General features: G+C 41.9%; 1 protein-coding gene across 5 annotated transcripts in view; it reads left to right on the top strand.

The window, feature by feature from the left end:
- The window catches only part of FBXO36 (F-box protein 36), an 82,582-nt gene extending 56,776 nt beyond the window's left edge, over positions 1-25,806 (top strand). The window contains exons 3-6 of one of the 5 annotated variants that reach the window (XR_004320123.1): positions 9,236-9,408; positions 22,818-23,192; positions 23,428-23,485; positions 24,623-25,806. Coding sequence is in view for 1 of the 5 variants with exons in the window: in XM_032480439.1 (XP_032336330.1) it covers positions 9,236-9,408; positions 22,818-23,006 (362 nt within the window). In the remaining 4 variants the exon portion in view is untranslated. Of the gene's footprint in view, positions 1-9,235; positions 9,409-22,817 lie in introns of all 5 variants that reach the window. The other 4 variants (XR_004320122.1, XR_004320121.1, XR_004320124.1 and 1 more) reach the window with 4 other exon arrangements.
- The last annotated feature ends 253 nt before the right edge of the window (positions 25,807-26,059 follow it).

Below are 26,059 nucleotides of genomic sequence, written 5' to 3' on the forward strand. Positions count from 1 at the left end.
TCCGTGTCTTCAGCCAGGAGCTCTAGAATTTCTACAGACCTGGGGTAAGTTGTGTGGTGGAGAGTGAGGTGGGAGGGAGGGAGGGGCAGAAGCCCAGGAACCTGGCTCTGGGATGAAGAGCAGGGAAGATGGATCTGAGGAAGACTCTCCTATTTTATCATTTTTTATCAACTAATTTTTTAGATATTAAAAAACAAATAAATGCACATAGTAAAACAAAAGTTAAATCAGTTTACAAAGATATAGGATAAAAATAAGTCTCCCTGTGACCCCATGTTTCCAGTTCCCAAGACAACCATGGTTAACAGTTTCGTGTGTATCCTTCCAGAAATGGTCTATGCATATATGCGATATGTTAACACAAAAAGAAGAATCTTATACGTTACGTTATATACCATGCCCTTTAAAAGTTTGAGAAATATCTTTTTTTAAATTGAAGTACAGTTGATTTACAATATTTCAGCAAAGTGATTCAATTTTTCAGATTCTTTTCCATTATAGGTAATTACAAGATATAGTTCCCTGTGCTATACAGTAGGTCCTTGTTGTTTATCTATTTTATGTATAGTAGTGTGTATCTGAGAAATATCTTAAACCTACAAAAAAGAACAGAGTATAATATTATAGATACCCAACACCATTAACAGAAGATTTTAACATTTGTCACATTTGCTTCATTTTATTCAAATGATCAAATATGTTGGTGTAAGTTACTCATACATAGTATCTTCTTTCAATGTCTATGGTCTCTGTAGTGCTGTTCTCTTTTTCATCCCTTGATAATTATAATTTGTCCCTTTCTCTCTCTTTTTTTTCTTGATCAATCTTGTTAGGGATTTATTCATTTTATTTATTTTCTCAAAGAATTAATTTTTAGCTCAGTTGATTTTCTCTGTTTAATTTTATTATTGATTTTTGTTCTTACCTTTATTGTTTCCTTCCTCCTACTTTTTTCTCAGATCTGATTTGTCATTTTTTTCCTAGCTGCTTGAGATGAAAGCTCAAATGATTGTTTTCAGCCATTTTCCCCACCTTCATTTCCCTTAAGTGCTGCTGTAACTATATAAGCTTTGATACGTCACGTCTTTATTCTCTTCAGTTTAAAATATTTTCTAAGTTCCACTTTGATTTTTTCTTTGATCCATAAATTAGTTGGAAATATTTTAAGTTCAGGTAGTTGGGATTTTCTTGGTTACTTTAAAAGATTTATGTATTTTTTATTTTATCTTATTTATTTACTTATTTATTATTGAAGTACAGTCAATTACAATGTGTCAGTTTCTGATACACAGCACAATGTCCCAGCCATGCATATACATACATATATTTGTTTTCATATTCTTTTTCATTAAAGGTTATTACATGATATTGAATATAGTTCCTTGCGCTACACAGAAGAAATTTGTTTTTTTTAAATCTATTTTTATATGTAGTGGCTAACATTTGCAAATCTCAAACTCCCAAGTTTATCCCTTCCCACCCTTCTGATTATTTTTTTTTCTTGATTTCTGGCTTAGCTGCACATGATCAGAAAATCTTACTCTGAGTGGTTTTAATTTTTTTGAATTGTTTTAATTTTACATCATCCTTTCTCAGGGCCATATTAATCTTCTCTTTATCATCCCACTATTATTACACATGCTGTTGAAGTGAGCACCATATTTAGAGTCTTTTAAAAAGATTAAAAAGTTACATATATAGTCAAATTTCTGCTCCTCACTTATTTTCTCCTCTCTTCCCTTCTACTAACTGTTCTGAAGTTGATATCATTTCCAAGTATATTTTGTTACACATAAGTTATAAATACATAATTAATATATACTACTTTTATATGTTTAAAATTTTACATAAGTGGTATCATACTGTATTTTTTTTTTTAACTTTATCATTCAACACTGTTTTTGAGATTTATCCACTTGGTCTACGTATATCTGGTTCATTTCAAAGGCTTATGGTATTCTACTTTATTATAAACCGTAGTTCATTCAATTATCTTCCTATTGAGGGTAGTTAGGTGGTTTCCACTTTTTGCAACAATAAATCTTCACTTATCCTTGTGCAATGTGTGGGCGTCTCTCTAACTGGGCATATGGCAGTGTTTGCTGAATTGTAAGAAGTGTGCCTTTTTAACATTAGTAGGTATTGACACTCCAAATGAGTTAAACCAATTTATGTTCCCATTGGCATTGTATGAGAGAGATGCTGTTTGCCCACATTCTCACCATTTGGTGTAATCAGAGATACATATTAATTTTTGCCAAACTGTGTGTGTAAAATCCCTGATTAGTAATGAGGTTAAATACATTTTCTGATATGTATTGACCATTTATTGACGAATTCCCTTCTGATAATTACTAATTTATTTTCTCTGTCTATTTCTTCTATTTAGTTGTTTATCTTCTTTGTATTGATCATAGAAACTTTTTAATGTGTATTTTGAGTACCAATTCTTCAGTTTGGTTACATGTGCTACAGATACTTCATCAAGTTTTTGGTTTATCTTTTCACCTTGTTTGTGTGTTTTTACCCATAAAGAAGTCTGCAATTTAAATAGAGCTCAAATTGTCTTTTAATATATGATTTATACTTTTGTGTTTTGTTTAAGAAATCTTTTCCTACACTAATTTCATAAGGATAAGCTCCTATGTTTAATTCTAAGCATTTTGTGGAGGGTGGGTATAGCTCAGTGGTAGAGTATATGCTTAGCATGCATGAGGACCTGGGTTCAATCCCCAGTACCTCCATTAAAAAAAAAAAAAAAAAAAGAGAAAGGAGAAGTCTATTTTTTTAAAAAAATCTAAGTATTTTGTGACTTGTTTCTCATATTTAGTCTTTAACTCATCTCAAGTTTGTTTTGGGCTATGATGAGACGAAACATTATCATTTTTTGTTCTGTGTGGCTTGTCAATATTCCCAGCAATATTTATAGGAGAGTTTAGTTATTCCACATTGTTCTGTAATCCCATCTCTACATATTGCAAGTTTCAATGTATCTGTCATTTCCAGGGATATTTAGTTCTGTTGGTCAGTTGTTTGTCTACAACCAACACTGCACTGCTTTAATTACAATTTTTATAAGTAAGTTTTCTTACCTGTGAAGATGAATTCATCTTCCTCCTTCTCCTAATGTTTCCAAGGGCTGTTCTTGACTTTTTACCCTGCATATGAGTTTTAAGATCAGCTGGTAAATCTATACAAAAATCCCTGTTGAAAGTTTAACTGGAATTGAATTGAATTTTTAGGTTTTTGACAGAAGAACTGTCATCCTTTGGTCTTCCCAGCATGAGTCTGGCATTTCTTTCCATTTATTTGATCTTCTTTTATGTTTTCCAATAAAGTTTTAATGTTTTCTTCATTAAGATCTTATATATTTTTGGTCCAAATTCTTCCCAAGCACCTTATAATCTTTTGTAGCTAAGAATAGAATCTTAAAAGTTTAAGAAATTCTGTTTTGAGTTTTGATTATGCGAAACATGCATATGTTTTCAGAGTCACAATTGTAAGGAGGCTTGCTTTCATCCCTAACTGCTCCGCCCTTTCCTTCCCTTGTTCTATACGTAACTGCTTGTATTTGCTTTTATGCACCCTTTCCGTGTTTCTTTCACAGATATAAACAACTTCATGTATGTGCTTGTATCCTCCAGCTTTTTACACAAATTCTGCTCCTCCTCTTCAACACTTTACCTTTTCATCAGTATATCCCAGAGATCACTTCATGCCTTCAGAGATGATGTTCTTCTTTTTTTTTTTAATAGCTGCATACTGTTTCTCTGTGTGGATTCACTAGAATCGTAATAATGAAAATTTGGGTTGTTTCTAATCCTTTAGTATTACACATAATGGCAAAATGAATAACCTCGTGCATGGGTCATTTCATATTTAGTACATATTTGCAAGATTACTGGGTCAAATGATAAATGCATATTAAATCATAATTTTGAATTAATTATTGCTGGTATATAGGGGAATGATGCTGATCATTTTTCAGTAAAACTTCTTGACTTTTGTATGTTGATATTTAGATCATCTGCAGTTGCAGGAATGGCAGTTTTTCCTTTGCTTCCTAACCCTGATACATTTTTGTGTCTTCCTTTTTTTCTTTTTTTAACCTCCAAAACTGTGTTGAATAGAAATGGTGAGAGTAGACAGTCTAGTGTTGCGCCTGACATTAAAGGCCATATAACATCATGGTGAGGAGCTGCACTAGGGAGAAGACTGCTTGGTTCAGTCTTCGTTCTTACTATGTGACTTCTTTTTTTTCCTACTTTTTTTCTTGGCAGAAGAGGTAATTAGGTTTATTTATTGATTTATTTTTTAATGAAGATACTGGGGATTGAACCTAGGGCCTCGTGCATGCTAAGGATGTGCTCTATCACTGAGCTATACCCTCACCCCCTCACTGTGTGACTTTGGGCAAGCCACTTAACCTCTCTGTTTCTCATCTTTCTCTTTACAAGAGGGAAATAATAGTACTCATTGCATAGCATTATTGTGAGGATCAAATGACTATATGTATGTGTGCTGCACACTCCATATGTAAAAATTAGAGCAGTACATGGCAGATTTTGAATACTATACAAATTCATACTGCTACTATTGTCAGGTTTTTCGTAACAGCCTATGGCAGGTTATCAGGTTAAAGACATTTCCCTTTTATTACAGCTTTCTAGGAGTTTTTATTCATAAATAGATGTTAGAATTATATGGAATAATTTTTCTACATCTTTGAGATGATCATGTTTTTCTTGTTATCTGTTAAATATGGTGAATGATAATGAGTGTATCTTCCAAAGTTACTCTATCCTTGGATCATCCCAGGATGAACTGTACTGTTCACAAGTTTTTAAATATATTCAAAGATTCAGTATCTAAATAATTATTTAGAGTTTTTGCCACGTATGTTCCTAAGTGATGTCTCGTATGCAGTTTTCCTTTTGCCTACCGTTATTGCCAGCTAGAGCAACCCTGCGATTTGAGTTGGGAGTTTCCTTCTATTTCTCTTTTTTGGGACAAACTATAATATTTGGATTGTCTATTCTTTGAGAATTTATAAAGCTAACCTATAAAGCAGTGTAGACCTGAAGCTTTTCAAACTAATCAGTCAATTCAGTTAATTTACTGGTTTTAGTCTCTCAGGTTGCCTATTTCTTGAGTCAGAATTGGTGCATTATCCCCTCTGCTCCCTTCCTCCCTTTTTTCCTTCCTTCCTTCCCTCCTTCCTTCCTTCTTTCCTTCCTTCCTCTCTCTTTGTAGGTGTCCCTTAAAACTGTAACAGGTTTACTTTGACATTTATCAATATTTCTATCTGCTTCTTGAACATAAGGACCTTAGAATGTTTACATTCCAAACCTCTACCTTATATGTAATTGTTGACTGGTGTTTTGATTTGCTTTGCTTTGACACCTCCTCCAAAGTATATTATTTAAAACATGTTTTATACAGTAGTAGTTCTTTAGATTTGCCTATGTTTACTACTATTTCTTTTGTCTTCATGGCTTCTGGGATTCTATTCTTCCCTTCTGGGTAATTTTTTTCGTTCCTTAAGTATGTCTTTAGTAGTTCAGGATTTCATCACGTAAACCAGGTCCATGTGTGGTTGGGGCGCCTCAGGTGTAATGCCTTAGGTACAGCTCCTCAAGGGTGGCTTCTCTAAATCTGAAATGGGTGAATTAGACAAGTTTTCTGTCTCCCCTCCCTTAACATATAATGATGCGACATGCTTGAGAGAATCACTGTATACGATGCTCTGGAAACAATGTGGAAATGGTAGCCCCGTGGGAGTCGCTGGTCCAAAGAGTTTTGGAAATCCATCAGGGCGTAGGCTATCGGCTCTTGATTAGAGCTCAAGACCTAGAACAAGACTCTTCATGGCTCTTGGCGTCCCCTCTGGACTCTTGGTTCCATCCTCTGAGCCACCTTTCCTTTTTGATGAACGGTAGCCCACATTTGCAGGTGTAGTTTTTCTTAGCCTACTTCCTGCTCATGGAAGTGTGGGGGTCCGGAGTCATCTTTTCCTTTTATATTGCCTCTGAACCCCTTCAGTTCAAGCTGGCAGTGTTTCTGCTGACTTTCTTCACTTAGAATGATGCTCTCCAGGTCCATCCATGTTGCTGCAAGTGGCATTATTTTATTCTTTTTTTATGGCTGAGTAGTATTCCATCACACACACACACACACACACACACACACACACACACACACACACACACACATTTTCTTTATCCAGTCATCTGTAGATCAGCATCATCTTTGTACCATGTTTTCTTGACACTGCTCTGGACTTGGTCTTTACTTGGGAGTCATTTCTTAACTTAAGCAGTGTTTGCCATCTGAAGAGGCAGACAATGTTCAAAACCAGCGAATCCAGGTTCCTTTTCAAGAGACCTCCCTTTAGCTTATCTCTTTCTGATCACGTTTTACTTTAAGCGGCAAGAAGAAATCAGGCATCATGTTCAACAACACTCTGCTTGGAGCTCTTAGACAAGTCACACACCCATTAGGGACAGTCCCTACTTCCATATTACAGCAGGCGATAATATTGCCAAACTTTCTGCCACTACATAACAAGGATTCCCTTTCCTCCAGTCACCCCCACCCTTTTCTCCAGTTTTTAAATAATGTTTTCCTCACTTTTCTTTCCTCACCTATAAAGCCTCCTCAGAGGCCACCAGGCTTCTGCTAACAGGTATTTGTTTACTTACTACACTATTTATTGAAGGCTTTTCCGGCTTCCACCGACACTCTCCTCAAACTCATTCAAATTTCTATGTACTTTCTGACTTCAAAGCCCTTCCCAGATTCTAGTTTCCATTATGGCGCCATGGCGTTTGCAGGTACCTGAATCATTATTGTCTATTGTTGTGTAACAAATTTCCCTAAAACCCAAGGGCTTAAAATGATAATAAATGCTTATTAACTCAGAGAGTGGGTCAGGAATTTGGGAGCAGCTTACCCAGTTGTTCTGATTCAGGGTTTTGCATGGTGTTGCCTGGGGCCCCAGTCATCTGAAGGCTTGACGGGGGCCGGAGGATCCAGTTCCACAATGGCTCATACACACGGCTGACAAGTCAGTGGTGGTTGTGAGCAGGAGGTTTCAACTTCTTTCCCCATGGACCTCTCCATAATGCTGCTGAGTATTGTTAGGACATGGCAATTGGCTGCTCCCAGAGTGAATGATCCAAGAGAGCAAGACAGACGCTCCAATGTCTTTTATGACCTAGCCTCGGAGTATTTCTGCAATTTCCTACTGGTTACATAGGTCAGCCCTAATTCAGTGTGAGTTGGGAACACAGAGAGGGGTGAGTCCAGGAGGAGAGAGTCAGCAGCTGTCTGGGAGGCTGGCTGCCACATAATCCAACACAAAGGCAGTAATTTCACTTTTTCAAAATGGAATTTGTTTTAACATTGTTCTCCTTATTCTAAAATAAATAAATGTTGGTTACATGTTGGTTATATTAAAAACATAAACCAGCAGATTTTTTTTCCTAAGTACCCCAATACCTGTATACCTTGAAACTATCACATTACATACTTAAGTGCGTGTGTCCTTTTATGATTTTTACATTTGAAAGACTTTATTGGTAGAGACTTCCTACAGTGCATCAGAACATGCTTTAAGCATGCTTTCCTAGCATTTTAAAATATTCAAACATCTCCAGTTACTTTAAGGGATTTCTATTATACTAAGGGTTTCTTTTTGTTTTGTTTTGTTTTTCTAATCAATAGCATTGCTTCTTCTTCTTATTCTACTGGGGGGTTGAGTTTTTGAAGGGTTATTTTTCCTCCAACAAAATCCTTGGACTTTAGAAGTGCTCTGAATTGGAAGCACTCAGAATTTAGGAGGAACTGAAACCCTTACTGCCTCTAGAAAACTGGACTAACCAGTTTTGGAGAGAAATCTTATATGGCTAGCTCTTCCAAGTTAGCACAATTAGAGCTTTTACATAAACATAGCTCCACACCTTACAAACATTTTGAAATCAGAGATCCATCAATCTCTAGGGTCACAGGTCTGCCTGCTTCTGCAGGGAGCCCAGTATTCTTGACAACTCCATCCCACTCGCCCCAGAAGGAATGTTTCAGGAAGAAGATGGTCTTCAAATCTTGGACATTTAGTCCCTTGTAGAGTGCACTCTCTCTGTTCTAAGAGAAGTTATCTGGAAAGGCTATATATAGTGGTGCTTTCAGAGTCAGAAGTGAAAAATTGGGCTTCAAGAAACTAAGGAAGTCCCCAGCTTTGGGTCCACTGGAATCCACATGTATACCTTCTTATAACCCCTTTTCCATTCCTATAGAGAGAAATAGCCTTCTTTTCTTCCTTCCTTCCATCCATTCATCCTAGATTTTAAAAAATTACACTGATAATATGGGTTTATTATAGAAAGATTAGAAAATGCAGATAAATGAAAGGAAGAAAATAAAATCACTACTTGGATTTAACCAATGTTAAAATTTGAATATGTATCTTCCAAACATGTTTTCCTATTTACTAGCTGTCTCTTGGTTGTTCAGAAGAGCTGGGGTAAAAAAAACCAACCAACCAACTCTGTTTTTTCCTACATTAAACATGCTTAAGTAGACTATTGTATTGGTTGATTCTTTGTGAACTATTTCTTAGTTTGGAAATTACTGAAAAGGTATGAAAAATATTAGGCAAAAATGAACACAATTTTTGTGAAATACTCTTCTATTTTTCTCTTTACCTCTTTCTATTTTTTTTAATTACATAAAGATAGGAATGAAATAAAGTAAGGAAGAAGGAAGAAAGTTTGGTAGAGAAACAATGTATCACAACAAGAGAACAAAAATCAATTAAAGTGAAGAGATATTAGCGTGTCTCACACCAGTTTGGGGAAAGGAAGGAGGGTGGTAGAAAAACTACCTGGACCAGCATTTTTGCCCAGTCAGAGAGATTGCGAGGATGAAGATGAGGACACCGGGACTAGTTAAGTCTGTTGTCTGGACTGGAATTTGGTGCAGTCCATCGCTGTGTTCAACAGTAGTGTACCTAAGCAATTCTGATCTCAGGGCGAGGATGGCTGTTGGAAACAAATGCCTCACAAATACATACCACTGGTCCCAGAGGCAGCTTGGTGAAAGTAGGAATGACTCAGCATAACCTCACATCACTCTGAGGGGGAAAATGCCCCATAGCTTTTCTTACTGATAACAATCATAATTCTTACGTGACTGCACATGGTAACTCTGTTGGTTTGTTGGTTTCTTTGAATTACAGTTCAAATTGCCCTAATATTTGGTGCAAGAATATTAGACCATGTCTTGAATTTATGTGAAGGTAAAATTGACTTCCTTGAACGGCTCCCAGACAACTTGCTCCTGAATATCATTTCTTATTTGGATCTTGAAGACATTGCCAGGCTTTCTCAAACATCACGCAGATTTGCAAAGGTAACAGTCAGTTATTTTGTGTCTCTCTAGAATTGTCCTTTTACTTCTTCAAAGTTGTTTAATTTTATCTAAAGTTTTCTTTTTTTAAAATATAGCAGTGGTTTATTATTTGCATTTATTTTAGCAAGCTTTGTTGAATACTTAACTTTATGACAGATACTGTCCTAGGAACAGAAGCAGCAGAGTTGAAAAGATATTATTCTTGCCCTTAAGGAACTTACTGTCTAACAGGAGAGATCCATACAGATACAAATGATTACAATATAGTGTGAGCAATTCAACAAGGGAAGTGTGAGCAAGGTACGAAGTGTAAGGTGATTTCCTCTGCCTGGCTTCACAGAAGTGGGTTACTTTATCTGGGTTTTGAGGGGAAAATAGGAATTTGTTCAGATGGTCTGGCTAACTTGGGGCATTCCAGGTCAGAGGGGCATTCCAAGTCAAGGCAAAAACTCAGGCAGAGGCATAATGGCATAAGAGAAAAAGGCTGGTAGTGATTACTCCCCATCCATTTCCATTTCTTCCAATAAGAGCCCTTTTCTGAATTACCTATGAGAACCATGGCTGGTTCTGAGGCACTGTTCATTGTAGTGCCCTGCCTTTCCCCAGGCTCCAAGCTCACCAAATAGATTCTCTCCCTACTTTAACTCTTCAGCAGAAGGACCAGGAACGAAAATGCAGTTGGTGCTGGTTTCAACCAGTGTTAGGGCCTTGGTGCAACCATTATAGCTCCTCTCCCTGGGTCCTGGAAGGGGCTTTGGTTCCTCCCCCATTAGCTATTCCTTCGATTCTAGAGCAATGACAATTCTGTCATCTCCCAAACACACACATAGTATCCTTCTGTTAAGTACTTTTTGGCTTAAGTCGATCAGAGTTGGAGTCTGTTGCTTGCAACCGAAGAGTCCTAACTCACTATTAAGCTGTGATGTTCCAGGGCAACATCCATTTAAAAGAGAACATGCAATATTTCCCAAGGTGATAATATTATCTAAAAAAATCAACATTCTTTTTACAGTAATACAATAAAATTTCTTGATTTTTATGTATTAATTTTAAGTTATGTAATCTGTATTACTTAATATAGCCCTTTTGAGTTTAAACGTATATACTTGTCCCCCGCGCCAAAAATGGAGGGCTAGAAACAAGTATTATGAATGAATGATTATTGTGCTGTTTATTTTTTGGCATTTAAAAAGTATATTAAAGTTCAGATTTTGTACTTGTTGCTGCTAAGAAGCTGGTTATTCATACTTTAAATGAAGGAGAACTTTTGTTTTGTTTATTTGCTGTTTGGTTTTTTTGTTTTTTAATTGAAGCGTCATTGACCTACAGCACTATGTTAGTTCCCGGTGCACAGCATAGTGATTCGCTATTTCTATATATTACAGAGTGATTACCACTGAAGGAGAATTGTAAGTAAATATAGTAGGAGGATGTATTAAAATTTCTGCCAGGGCCTGGGTTTGTTCCTGAGAATAAATGGAAGGATTCAATAGGAAATAGTGGTTACTGCAGGGTCTTGTGGAATTTATTCCTTGCACAGAACAACTGACTTCCCTCAGGCTTTGCTCACTTTCACACCCCTATTTCTTTCCCTCTCAACGTCCTGCCATTATTTTGGTGCAATCTTGAAAATAGCCTCCATAATTCACCTGGTGCTCTCATGTAAGGCTTTTCTAGGTTGCTGATTTCAGCCCTCTGAATCCTTGCAGAGCAGAATCGTTTGAAGATGGAACATGGTCCAAGGCTGCTGCTTTTTTCTCTCTATGTAACGTTAACCATTCATTGCTGGTTTTAATCTGTATTTTATGTGTTCCATGTACCTATTTCCCCTTCATTTATAAACAACTTTCTTTTATCTATTTTGCCCCATAATTTATTAAGTTATTTTATTAATGAAAAGTCTTCTATTTCAAACTTTGGGGGGGCAGATATATTAGCAAATTATCTGTGTCCCTGTCCCACCCTTTCCTGTGATCTCAGGGAGGGAGGTTTCCTCTTCTCTTCAAGGCCAGTGCCACCTGCCACCTGGTTCCAAGGTCTAACCCGAGGAACCTCAGGCTGTCACTTGTCTCCTTTTTCTTCCATGTTATTATTATTTTTAACTTTTTATTTATAAATAATTTTAGATTTATTAAAGTGTTGTAAAATGTAGTACAGAGAATTTACATGTACCCTCCACCCAGCTTTCCCCATTGCTAACACCTTACATAACCTGGACATTTATCAAAACTAAGCAATTAATATTGGCACAATTCTAGTGACTAACCACAGACTTGATTTGTATTTCATCAGGTTTTCCATTAATGCCCTGTGATGTTCCAGGGTCCAACCTGAGCTACTACATTACATTTAGTTCCTATTTCTAAATCTTTTTTAAAATCTTTTTTATTTTGGGGAAGGGTAATTAAGTTTACTTATTGAAGAGGCACTGGGGATTGAACGCAGGACCTCGTGCATGCTAAGCAGGCACTCTGCCACTTGAGCTATACCCTCCCCTCTTAACTAATTCCATTTAAATGACCATTCTTCATTGGTGGTTAGCCCTTTCTATTTGGGGGAGAGTTAAAATGTCCCTTCTTTTATAAAATAGTGGTATTAAAACATGATAATTTTAACAAATTATCAAAAAAAAAAAAAACCAAAAAACAAAAAACAAAAAAACAAACCCACAAAAACTGAAAGTGAGAGCTGCAAGGTCACCTTTATAAGACAGAAAGGTCCCAAAGGCCAGAGTGGACTCAGACTGGGTGAAGTGATGGGTCTGCCTTAGAGGCATAATCACACATGGGAGACACAGAGGGTGTGGGGACTCTGGGTGGAAGGGGGCAGGGGCCCCGTGGTGCTAGCCCACAGCCCAGTTTCCACTAAAACTTAATGCCGCCAGCTAATGCCGCCAGCAATCAGGGCCATCCAGCTGCCTGCCCTCACTCTGATTCCATGTTTCTTTTTTAGGGGGGGTGGGGTGGAGGTGCGGGGAAGTGGCAATTAGGTTTACCTATTTTTTGATGCAGATACTAGGGTTGAGCCCAGGATCTCACGTGTGCTAAGCATGGTTCCTACCACTGAGCTATGCCCTCCTCGTCTCCTGATTCCATGTTGACCAAGCCGTGGAGCCTCTAGGGATGAGTGCCTTAAGGTCAAGTGGGCTGGATGGTTATATTTCTCAGCTAAACCCACAGAGAGGCGTCCTCTGGGAGCTTGGCTAAGACGAGCACCCTGAGAGGTGAACCCAGTGTCCCCGTGCACTGGGAAGTCATGCCAAGGGCCAGCCCCAGGCTTGCAGAGCACTCACTGAGGTCAGGCTGCCATGAGGGACCTTCCTGGGGGCTGCTGAGGCCCATGCAGGGAAAGGGACAATCATGATTAGCTAACAAACACATCCCTCTTGGTTGTGACTCAGGCCCTCGTGAGACCCACTGAGGACGAAAATCTCTGCCACATTTTGGCCGTGGAGGAATAGGTTTTTACTCGTTTTCCCCAATTCTTGGTGACTGTGGTTCCCAAGTCTGGCCAAGTAGGCGAAGCCCCTGGGAAGCAGGTGGAAGAGAGACCGGGCCCATGCCCTGCGGGTCAGATTTGGTGGGTCTCGGTGGACCCAGCACCTGTGTTTTCTTGGTTTACCGCAACCTGTTTCTAAGCATCCAGGCCAAGAATTTGACCATTTGATAGTAAAATTGTGCAGATTAAATATCTCACGAGACTCTGAAGGTCTGGAAGCTTGGGGTGGAGGTGGGAGGGTGCTTTTCCATCTGCACTGGGTACAGGCAGTGTAGGTGTTTAAATCAGCTCGAGGCCAGAGAGCTGGGTTCGTTCTGCACTCAGGCACTCCCCACCACGAGCCTTGGGCAGCCACACCCTCATCCCCTCTGAGCCTTGATTTACCCATTTATAAAAAGAAAGGTTTTAACTAGATAAGCCCTAGGATGCCTTTCAACTTTTACCGTAGGTTTTGTGTGTTAAATTCATGCACCACCGCCAGGGGGAGCTAAATCCATGATTAGCTGTGTTTTGGATTCAAAGTAGCTACAACGGTAGTCAGGATGGTACAGTACCTTGTATTTTGCAACCTGGCATCTACCAAGCAAAAGAGCCCCAGGGTTTGGGAGTCTTAGATGGGGGTATTTTTTAGACCAACTTATAATGCAAAACAAATGGTAGATATTTTCATTATAAAATATGATGAGTCACAAATGAACTTACACTGGTGGAAATTTCAGCTCTCTTGAGAATTCCTTCCTTTCCTCCAAAACCTTATAATTTTCTTCTCTACTCTCTGTTGTATAGTAATGGGGTAGTTATCTACACTAGTGTTACAGAGTTTAGATTTTTCAAAGGAAGTTCAGAAGATCTCTTTTTTTTTTTAGCTGAAGTGTAGTTGATTTACAATGGTCTATTAGTTTCAGGTGTACAGCAAGGTGATTCAGTTATATGTATATATATTCTTTTTCAGATTCTTTTCCATTATAGGTTATTACAAGATAATTGAATGTAGTTCACAATTTTTAAACATTTTTTATTGAAGTGTCATTGACTTACAATGTTAGTTTCAGGTGTACAGCAAAGTGAATCAATTATACATATACATACATATATATTTTTCGTTTTCAGATTCTTTTCCATTATATGTTATTACAAGAAATTGAATATAGTTCCCTGTGGTATACAGTAGGTCCTTGTTGTTTATCTATTTTATATATACTAATGTGTATCTGTTAATCCCCACCCCCTAATTTATCCCTCCCTTCCCTTTGGTAACCATAGGTTTTTTTTTTTAATATTAAGACATTTTCTAAGAGTTTTCCTTTATTGTTTATATTTAGAATATGTTGTAATCCCAGACAGCTGTCACATGCTGGACACGGGGTCTCAATCCTGGTCTCAGTGTGGGGGAGGCCTCCCCAGACTCTCAATCATGGCAACTGAACTGACTCCCGGTAGCTGAGTGCCTACAGGACCTTTCTTTCCAGTGTCTTCTCAGAAATGGGCGAGGTAGCAAGCTGTTCTGTCTCCCTTTTCTGCCCATTAATTACACATTTTCTATGTGCTTTACACGTGTTATCCTTCATGTTGACGGCACTAAAATTTTAGTATCATTTCCATATAATCATAACTACCGTTTATTGAATTTAGTACCTACTATGTGCTAAGCACTGACTGGACATAATCCAGGGGAACCCTCAGGCAGCACTGTGAGGTGAATGGATAGAGACTATCTTGTCTTGATTTTATAGAGGAGGAAACAGAGGCTCAGATAAAGTGCACAGAGAGTGAACAGTGGAACCAGGTGTTGTGCTGGGGCAGCCCTACTCCCTAGCTGGTGTGCTTAAATCACTCTGTTCTGCTCCTCGTGTGATCAAATGCAAGATCAGATGTGGGGACAGGCTCAGAGCACTAAGTAGAATGCCCAGGACTATGTAATTACGAAAGGGAAGGGCCAGGATTCAAATCCACCTTGTTTGCTAGTTAACTTGTCCACTTTGGTCCCTGAAGAACATAAGGAAAAGGTTCTGTCTTTTACAAGCTGGAGTTAAGGATGGGAATGTGTTTTTTCCCTCAGTTAGACAAGAACTACAGCAGGCGGGTACCAGAATGACAGGCCATGGCTTTGGAAATATTTTCTTCCTTTGGATACATGGAAGCGTCCATGAGAGAAAAGGTCCTCACCCCCTCAAGACCTGTCAGAGTCTTCCTAATCCTTGCTGCTGTCCTATCTGTGTAATCCTGATCACTCAGATTTCTTTTTTATATCTTTTAAGTATTTGTCTATGAGTCATTGCTAATGAGCCAAGTTTGCAATCGTGGAATTTAAACTGACAGAAAGGATAAAGTCAGAAGATGGTTTGAGTCAGTATCAGCTTATCATTTAACTGATGGGATTCCCTAAAGGTGATTCCATTTTGAATGAGTGTCACTACAAGAAGGACCTCCTCATTACCTTGTGAAGGATTCAAAGCTTGTAGTCATCCATAAATTGCAATTATGTGTTATATATAACTACTAGAAAAATTCAAAAGTTTTCCACAGTAACTGTATTAGGATCGACTAAGTTATAGATTGTGACTAAAGCCCCAGTAGATTAAGGTGATAGTAGCTGTTTTTTTTCATTCATGATTTGTACCCGTTGTGGGCTGATAGGAGGCTCTGCTCCATGAAGTTCCTCAGGGACCCCGGCTATTGGAGACCCCACCGTCTTGTAACGGCACCGTCTGAAACTTGTGCCGTCCTTAGTCACTGTGGCAGGGAAGAGACAGCTGAGGTTCATGTGCTATGTTTTGATACGGTGTTTCTACTCATAGTCCTTGGGCCAGAACTAATTATACGGCCCCATTTAACTGCATGGCACAGGGCAGTATGGGAGAACAGAGGGACGGTGTCCGCCACACACGGGAGAGCCAGCACAAAACAGTGCGTCTATCAAGATTTCTATATCTGAAGGTAGTATTATAATTGTATTTTTTCTCAAATACAGTCACCTGCTTTAACATCTTCAGTACTAGAAAAAAAGAGACCATCCTTTCATTTCCCCTCTTTTCTGCGTTTCTTGGGTCTGTGTTTTTTGAAGAGGTGTCTGACTTTAAAACCCAACTTAGAAAATACCTTTCCTGTAAGAAACTGAGTTTCTTACTCTCTTTTACCTGCCGAGATGTTTTATTTCACACCCTCTTCTTTCTCCTAAAGTCTCCGACATTCCTCCTTCTTCCTCACTCATAATTGATATTGTGGCTTCTTATTTCACTGAGAAGCTGGAAGCAGTCGTAAGAGAACTGCCTCCTTGGCCCTTCACCTGGTCCGTCAGTGCCTCGTTCCTGTCTCAGGTGATGAATTCTTCCCATTTTCATCCATGGCCACACCTCCCCTTATGGATTTCACCTTCTCTCACCCATTCGACAGCTGGGCTCGGCAGTTATGCCCCTTTCATGCTGCGTCATTAATTTCACCCCTCTAGTGGGTCATTTCCATCAGCACATAAACATACATTTTTAAGAAGCTCCCCGACCCCACTCCCCATTCTGCTCTTAAAGCAAAATTCCTCAAGCTTTCTCTGCACTTGCTCTTCCTACTTCTTGTCCTGTTCCTTCTTGGACTCTGCCCAGGCATTCACCCGCACTAAGCCACTGACACTGTTGTCCAGGCTGCTGTCGTACATCGCCTTGTAACATACACCAGTCAGTTTTTTTAAAAAAAAATTACATATATATATTTTTCAGATTCTTTTCTGTTATAGGTTATTACAAGATACTGAATATAATTCTCTGTGCTGTATACTAGGTCCTGTTTATCTATTTTATACATAGTAGTGTGTATATGTTAATTCCAAATTCCTAATTTATCCCTCCTCCACCACCCTTTTCCCCTTTGGTAACCATAAGTTTGTTTTCTATGTCTGTGTGTCTATTTCTGGTTTGTAAATATGTTCACTTGCATTATTATTTTTTAGATTCTACATATAAATGATATCATGACATTTGCCTTTTTCTGTCTGACATACTTAATATGATAATCTCTAGGTCCATCCATATTGCTGCAAATGGCATTATTCTTTTTTATGGCTGAGTAATATTCCATTGTATATATACACATCACATCCTCTTTATCTAGTCATCTGTCAATGAACATTTAGGCTGCTTCTGTGACTTGGCTGCTGTGAACATTGGATACTCCAGTCAGTTTTTAATTCCTGTCTTACTTGACTTTTCAGCAGCATTTGACACATTTGATTACTCTCCAGATTTTCTTTGTTCTTCTCAGTCTCCCTTTCTTAAAACTTTATTTCCTGACTGCTTAATGTTCGAATGTCCTCGAGCTCTTCCCTGGGCTGTTTTCTCTATTTACAGTCACCCTGAGATGATAGCTTTAAATATTACTTACATGCAGATAATATTCAAACATGTTTCCAGTCCTGGTTGCCTTCTTGAATACCTAACTTTTATGTCTAATTGCAGGCTCAGCACTTAGACGTAGTCTAGACATCTCAAATTTAACATGTCAGAGCCAGACCTCTCTGCATGTCCCCCAACACATACCTATTCACCAGTTCTCCTTCTCCTATCTTATTTTTCCATCCTTGTCAACATCACTCACACAGCTGCTCAAGCCAAAAAGCTCACCCTTACTTTTTCTCTTTTCCCCTTCTCAGCTAATTCATCAGCAAGTCTTATGAATTTGACCTTCAAAATATATCTACAATCTAACCATCGCTCACCTCCTCCCTTGTCACCACCCTGTTCCACACCACCCTCACAGCCTCCTGGATTTTCCAGGAAGAATGCCACAATAGATTTGCTTTCACCTGATGGGGATAGCAGCACACCTTCATCATTTTGCCTTAGGGTTATCAGCTGTTCTCCAGCTGTGGGTCATACTTCCCTTACAGAGCTATGGATGCCATCACCTTACACGTGCTGGTCCACGCTGATGACACCATGCTGGTGAGCAGGAAGTAGCAGACGCTTAGATGCCTTGTAAGATATGTCCGTGTCAGGGAGTAGGGGATGAACTCCTCAGCAGCTGAGAGGCCTGCCATCTCAGTACGCTGTCCAGGCTCTGTTGCCTGGTTGTCACTTCCTGCCGTGAGAAAGCAGCACAGGTCTTGTGGACCTTTTCAGTTCTCAAGCGAACATACAGCACACTGGAGTTTGCATCTCTGATTCATTTACCAAGTCACCCAGGAAGCTACCAGTTTTAAGTGGGGCCCGGCCGCTGGTCCAGGTTGTAGGGGAAGCAGCCACATCACTGCTCCATCTGATCCGGCAGATTTGCTCCAAGCGTCTGTGGCCTGTATGGCCATGGCCCGTGGGATCCTTGCCAAAACCCGGGGCAGGCTGCAGCGGGAAAGTGACAGCTTGTGACTCCAGGCTTCTAGGGTAAAGGCATGATTCTTTTGCAGGTAACTCTTCTGCTTTTGAGAAACACCTCTTGGATTTCTGTAGGGCAGAGACAAATGTTTTGACTTGAAAAGAACAAGATTTGGAGATGAGTGAGGAGTTTCGGGGAAGAGGTATTTTGGATGGACTTTTCAGAGCACGCCAAAGGGAACAGATATTTGTGTCTCATGTGACCAGAGAGCACTCAGTGCTGAGGAGGTCGTCAGTAATGAGATGCGTCTGCTCTACGGATGTCAGTCAGCTGATTTCCCAGCTGGGTTCATAAACCAGGTGCCCCAGGGGCAAAAATAGAAGTTGCACCTGGGCTCAACCACGTGAGTCTCCTCTTTTCCTGTGGCCACTGTCACGGGGGAGACAATGCTGAACCCCCAGGAAGGTGCCATGTCCCAGGGGCTCAGTCAGTAACGAGTTGATGGGTCAGTCACACTGGACCCTCCTCCCCATGGAGGGAGCAGCGCTGTGTCCTCCCTGGATGAACCACCTCTTCCGGGTGCGGAGCCGCCCTCCTCGCACCCACGCTCCTCCGGCCACGTCGTGTGTGACTGACCGAGTGCCTTATTTTCCCACCATTGTAACCCATACAAGATGGCTTCAGATTATTGTGCTGAAATAAATACATTTATTTATTAAACCAATAGATGTAAATAAATAAGGAAATGAGCACACAATTGCCTGCCCTTAGCTTTCTCCACTTCCTAGAAACAGTTGTCCTCAGAGCAGGAGGGGTTACTGGGGATGCCTGCTCTTCCACCAGCCAGCAGGCCACGCTTGGTGAGGATGGGGTGCAGTTACAGGGCGTGATACATGCCCTCAGTCCCTGACCGGCACACGGTCCTGCTGCTTCTGTAGCTACGACCAAAGGACGGAGGTGGGAGTAGTAGCTCTTGGGATCAATCACACCTCGTCACCGAGGTGAAAAAATGTTGCTTCCTCCACCACAACTTTGGGTTTTACTAGGTTAGAGAGCTTGGTAGTCAAAGAACGAGTGCTTTCAGTGGTAGAGTGCGTACCTAGCGTGCACGAGGTCCTGGGTTCAATCTCCAGTGCCGCCATTAAAAAATAAATAAACGCCTTCACCTAAGGAACAACAATGACTGTTGAACAAGAAGTTAAGATTGCTCCCAGGCTACATGGGGCTCCTAATGCCACTGTACAAACCGGCCAAAGAAACCCCAAAACAGGCATTAGCATTACCATGTTAGCTCATCAGGGAGAAATAGAGCTGCTGGTTCACAATGGAATTACAAAGCATTTGGGAACCCAGACCATCCCTGCCAGTGCCTTCTAATACTGGCATGTTCAATGGCAAAACTTAATTAAGAAGACGAAAGCGTCTTCTATCTGCAGGATCAGGAAGTGCTCACACCTGGCAGGAACTGGAGACGGTTTGGCTCACGTCAGCAGGTGCAGAATCTTGACAAGTTGAGGTGCTGACTGAGGACAAAAGGAAGACCGAATGGGGAGTAGAATAAAAAACGACAAATACAACCATTGCCTTGTGACCAGCTGGAGAACCCAGGACTAGAGTAGCTCCCCAACTTTTCTTCCTCACCCAGTTATATATACAATTATATGTAACCAACATTTCCTCCTTCCTTTTCTTCTACTATTTTATTCAGGGCAAGTTGGTACCAGTTAACTTTCTAATTCTAGTGCATAGGATACGGAGATGAACTGGGATTAACTGAGGGAACAGACATCACCTAGAGGTTCGCAGTGACTGCGGGGACTTGGCAGGAGTCGGGTGGAGGTGAAGGCAGAGAATGAACAGATTTCCGCCCGTGTGGCGGGGACTTGCTTTGTGCCGGGTGGGAGCATGCCGTGCTGCTACTGTCGTCTGGAAGTTAAGTGTGAGAAGCGGGGTCCGTGTGGATGAGCGGGGCCAGAGGTCAGACCAAGGCGCGTGCTGTGGGTTGGCTGGCTCCACACTCACCTGAACCCCCGATACTACATGGAGTTGCCCTTCTGTGCTGTAAAGGCAAGGAGGGGAACAACTGCGTTTCCTGGATGTCTTTGCAGCTGGGCTGCAGCCTGGGATCTGTCCAGGAGACCCAAGTGCAAGAGTCTTGGGAGGAAGACGTGAGCAAGGCGAGGCAGGCGCCATGCTTTTCCTGCAAGCACAGCGCTGGAGGCGTTGGGGGGCGGGGTTCTCATGTCTGGTCCACGGTGTCATCCCATCCGAGGTGCGAGTGTGGAGCAGCAGAAGCAGGGAGAATTCTCCTAGAACAGCCTGAGTTTCTTGTTCTGATTTTTTTTAAAACCTGGCTGCTGTTGTCCATGGCTGTGTAGCACTGAACCTTTCCCTCTGGTTTTACTACATATTCTGTGAGCTGCCTCTCCTGAATCCCCTTCCACTTAAACAACCTAGAATGTATTCTGTGGTCTGAAACCAAGGGCCTGTCCCGTACAACAGGCGTTCCATACAGCTTGGATGGGTGGATGAATGGACGCGTGAAGTGGCTATTGAAAACTGCGGGGCGCCTTATCTCTACACTAAATGGACCAAACTGTAGTGATTTTAGTTTGCCTTTCTCTTTCCTGTTTCTTCCCCTTACCATTAGTTTCTCAACCTGTTGGTCTCTGCTTTCACTGTTCTGCCCCTGATGGTGTCAACCACCCTTCTGATTTGCTGTGCTTAACTGCTAAGGTCTCAAGGCTGTGCACGAAACTAAAACGAACTCAAAGGAAAGGAAGAATGACTGAGCCATGAGTGAAGGCCTTTCCTGCAGAATCAAGTGTGTGGATCTCAGCACGTTGGCTCTTGACTCTGTTTTATCCGCTCCGATGCCTCTTCCCTCTTCCCCAATACGTGCACGTTTCTAGGCATTTAGGTCCTCAAAACTCCTGACACCTTTCTAAATAGAGCAGAGCTGAATTCAGTATTCTGGGATGGGAGGGATTTTACCAAGCCTGTCTGCTTCTCTTAAGTGGTAAAGTAGTTTCCTACTAAAAGCAACGTTAAATGGTGAAAGGATTAATTCACCCTAATTTTCATCCTATCAGTCAGCTCAGTTGTCTTTATTATTCACAGACACAGGATCGGCACTGCTCATCACCCAGAGGCCACCTTGTTTCCCACCACTGTTGACCGTCAAGGGGCCCACCAGCTTCTTGCCTTTCTTTGTGAGAGAGGGCTCTGTGGGCATTACTCCAGGGGGTGCAGGTCTGGGAGGGTCTGAGCAGAAAGGAGGGGACCCGCTCCACGTGCTCTGGCCCCCCTGGATTAAAGAAACTGTGGGCTCCTCATTAAGGACCATCAATCGTCCACCGTTCCTGTTCTTTCCACTTGTGGATTTTCACATCTGACGACCACCGAGCAGACCGAAGGAAAGGGAAATCTGGTTGGTGATTGACTTCCCAGAGTGCACGATTGGCACCAGAAGGAGGGAGCCAGGAAGCATCCATCACTGAGGCCCACGTGGGACCATTCTTTGAGCACATTTTGTGTTGCTGGAGTTCTCACCAGGCAACATCAAATATCCAGCACCTTTCCATGTTTCTAGTCTTGTGTGTTCCTACCAAAAAAACCAAGGCTATCGCTAAGGTCAGAGATGCTAAATAAATATAACGGAAGCCTTAACTTCAGGAAGGATTCGGTGGCATGGAAGGAAGGGGTCAGGAAACTCCACATTAAGAGTGTTTAGTAGCTGGAGACTGATGAGCGTGGTTGCCATAAATGATGGTGGCAATGGCAAAAGTCCTAGTAGGAAATCTTGGGTAAACGGAAGCTTGGAGAGAGGGCAAAGAGGTCCTGGGCAGATGCTGGGCCAGAGGGGTCTTGTCCGTCCTCAACCTCATGGCCCTCAGTGACAGCCCCGGACTGCAGGAGAGCATCCCAGGGAAGGTCATCCTCAGTCTGCCGTGTGCCCGGCAGGCTTGGGGAGTGGACGGAATCTTGCAGGCCACTCTGAGGCACGATGTGATGCCAGGCACACAGAGGACACCCAGTAGAACTTGTGGACCGGACCCCGGTACCAGGCGTGGGTAGATTTTAGATGTGCTGGTTGGCAGTCTCCAAGGGCTGATGGTTCACTTTGATGAGTGGCCTGCAGAGAATGAAGCCGTCAGCGGTGCAAGCCGGGAGGAGGAGATGACTTTAGGGCTGAGCAGGAGTGTTTTAGCAAGGCTCCCACTGGAGAAGCTGCCGCAGCCCTGGGTCAACCCCACCAGCCTCTGTTTGGTGGCTAATTGGAAATCAACCATATAATGTATATATAAACTATGTAAAGTTGTATATGGACTATTTATAACTATCTTGCTTTTCACATCTTAAATGAGATGAAGACTTGGTTTATTCCTTTAATTGAATATTGCTTTGTCCTTCAGACATTTGTGCACGTGCCCCTCTCCTCAAAGAGGAAGTGTCTGGGCTCGGAACCATGTCTGGCATATCTTCATGCACCCGTGGTGTTTCCTCCAGTGTCTCACAGGCAGCAGGAGTTGGGTGGTGATTCTGTGAGTGGGCGAACGACTTCTCCTGAACCCGTGTGTGATGTAACCCACCTCTGGCTTTCCCCCCCGCAGCTGTGCAGGTCTGACAGTCTGTGGGAGCAGATAGTCCAGTCGACCTGTGACCACATCACCCCCGATATGCGCGCCTTGGCCAAGGATCTGGGCTGGAGACAGATGTTCTTCACCAACAAGCTGCAGCTCCAGCGGCACCTCCGCAGGAGGAAACAAAGACATGAAAGCCAGAGGAGCAGTCAGCCATAGGGACACGCGCTCCTCCCCGCCGGGCACTCCAGGCGCGGCTGCGCTTTCCTTCTGCGTCCAAACCTCTTCTGCTTCCTTTGATTGAGAACTGAGGTTTTGCTGATTCAAGGAGCCATAGAGTAGTTGCACACAAACGCAGCAAGCCCACCTCTGCAGTGCCTTGTCGGAGCCACAGACCCTGCCACGGTGAGGCTCAGGTCGTGGTCCCAGCACAAGGGCTGCAGGACAGGAAGCCCCCTGCCCTGACGCCCATAAGAAAAGAGGCTTCTGCTGTGTAGAAACAAACAATAAATGATGCTTAGCAGGTTTTATTACATATGTTTTTATCTAGGCATGGGAAAGGGGAACCGGGCTTGTGAAGTTTTTCCTAGTATTGTATCATCAGAGTCTATTCCTGAGTACACGCTGTGTATCTCTGCAGGGAACTGTGGGAGGCACTCCCGGTGAACGCAGCTGCCTTCCCAAGTCTGCTGTCCGAGGTTAGTATTCAGGGTCCCCATCTTGTGAGCCTGGGATGCCAGGCTCCATCCCCTTAGTGTGGACCACCTCTGACCTGGCCCTGCAGCACTGCTGGAGAGAAGTCAAGACATTCTCCTTGAAGGCCTTTGCAGAGTCTGACTTCCCAGGACTTCCCGTTGTCAAACAACCCTATGAACCCTTCTTAGAGAGGTGCCGCTTCCTCTGAGGAATGTGGACAGTTACCACTTATATAAGAGGGATTTTTTTTGGTGGAGGGGTGATTTATATTTTTTTAATTTAATTAAAAAATTTTATACAGTTTTCAAATTGTAACTTTCCACTTACAGTTATTACAAAATATGGGCTATATTCCTCATGTGGTCCAATACATCCCTGAGCCTGTCTTGCACCCGATAGTTTGTGCCGCCCACTCCCTCCCATGCTGCCCCTCCCCCTTCCCTCTCCCCACTGGGATCCACTAGTTTGTTCTCTGTATCTGTGAGTCTGCTGCTTTTTTGGTTATATTCACTAGTTTGTGGTATTTTTGAGATTCCACATACAAGTATAACAGCAGTTCTTAAGCACACAGGCTGTGGGTAACTGTGAAAACCCAAGTATGGTTTGTGTTCTGTTAAGTTGGCAGAGGGGCAAAACCAGTAGTTTTAGGGGAGGAAATTCTACCTCCCTGAGATGAGTTATTTAAAAATTGTTTTCTTCCTGCACCTTCATGGCAATTAAGTACTTCCAGACAATGAACTCATGGCAGCGAATAGTCTAACGACTCCTTTAGGCTACAGAGCAAAGCAGCGCTCAACCTCCCATCACCTGACCGACCCTATCAGCGCTTCTTCCCTGCAATTTCCAGTTTGCCGCCCGGAAAAATAACATCCTGCCGCCCCCATCCCGCTCCTTCGCTCCCCCTCCCCCTGCAGTGCCCCTCCCCCGCTCCACCACGCCCCTTGGACCCAAGGACCCCGGAACAGTGGGGAAGAGGAGGGCTCTGGCTGCTCTCCCTCCTCACTCCTGCTGGAACAGCTCTACAGTCATGGCTCAGTGACAGACTCTTTTTTTCTTTTTTTTACTAAACCTGTGTTAGTATCAAACCAGATTTTAACCGCCATCCACACACTCTTTAACACTCAGTCTTGTATTTCCAGGGACATCTGTGAAATCAAACGCAATCTGCTTCCTGGCCGATGAGGAGCCCATCAAGTTCTGTCTGGATTTAGTCCAAGCACAGAGCAAAGATTTAATTGGCGAGAGACCCAGGCCTCCTTCTCTGCCTAGGAGCCAGTCAGCCAGGGCCAGGGCAGGGCAGGGCAGGGTGGCTGGCAGGCAGGCAGGCAGAGGGCCCGTGCACCTGTGTGGCTTCTGGTGCCTTGTTTCTCCCTGAAGCTCCAGACTTCACTCCCAGCCAGGTTTTCAGCAACAGAATATAGGTTAATACCATGTGTATACAGCAATTGTGTGTACCCTCAACGTGGTATGGCAACGTAACTGCACAAGTATCGAATTACAACCCATTTATAACACGGACGCAAAATGTCAACAGCTTAAAAATTTCATGTATAATGTTTTATCAGCGGTGCTCTGGAAGCTCACGGGTGTGCCTGATAATCTAGAATCAACATGATCAGTAAGAACACAGATATGGCCATTTGAAAACTCTTACTGTCTCTATAAAAAGATTATACTATAAAAATAGATACTAGCTAAATTATTTAAAATGAGCTTAATTACTATGTTGGCTATTTTTAGGTAGTACTTAAATGACATAGGTTATTAGATTATCTCAGTAATTATTTGCCCTTATAGTTTGAGTGCCTCATTACCTGATTATAATTATTTTTGCCAAAATAGGAACAATATCAGAAACCTAAAACCCTGCCAGGCACCAGCCTCCTCAGGGGTGGATCATGTGCCCCTCTCCCACTCAGATCCCACGTTAGCACCCGCATGAGGATCCACCGGGTGGAAGGCAACGATGGTTTGCCTCTCTGCCTCTGCTGACAGCTTTCCTGGGGATGGGTAAATCTGCTCTGTCGATGACACACCGTTTCCGAGAGAAATGTCACAACATTTTATAGTTTTGCCTTTTCTCATCTTTTTAGTCAAGTGTTTCTACTCCGTTTTTATTCACTGTTGTAACTGTAAAAGTAAAATACTGACATTTTCTGATGATTTATATGTTTAGTGTTATAAGAAAAAATTATTAACAGTAGCAAATGTGAATGTTTAAATTATAAGCTAAAAAATATTTTACTTAATGTCAACTTCTATTACTGCTTTTTTTCTTGAACAGGTTGGCAGAGTATGTGCATTAAACCTCTGTTATATGGAATCTGCAATGTTTTATTTCACCAAGTAGGGCCAGGAATTTAGGCTGAGATTATATTTGGGGGAGGGGTGGGAAGCAGGGATAGGCACAAATCCCTGGTCACAACTTGTTACTGTTTTCCAAGCTGCTTGTGTACAAGATGGTCATTGGTCCTTGTTTATTACCCAAACCAACTCCCAAGATGCTGAAGACTAATATCAAACAATCTTGCATAAACCATCAGTGCAGCATAGTTTTCTGCTCTGAGCTTTAGTGT

Source organism: Camelus ferus, chromosome 5 (assembly GCF_009834535.1).
Source record: "Camelus ferus isolate YT-003-E chromosome 5, BCGSAC_Cfer_1.0, whole genome shotgun sequence".
In the NCBI taxonomy this organism is placed as follows: Eukaryota; Metazoa; Chordata; class Mammalia; order Artiodactyla; family Camelidae; genus Camelus; species Camelus ferus.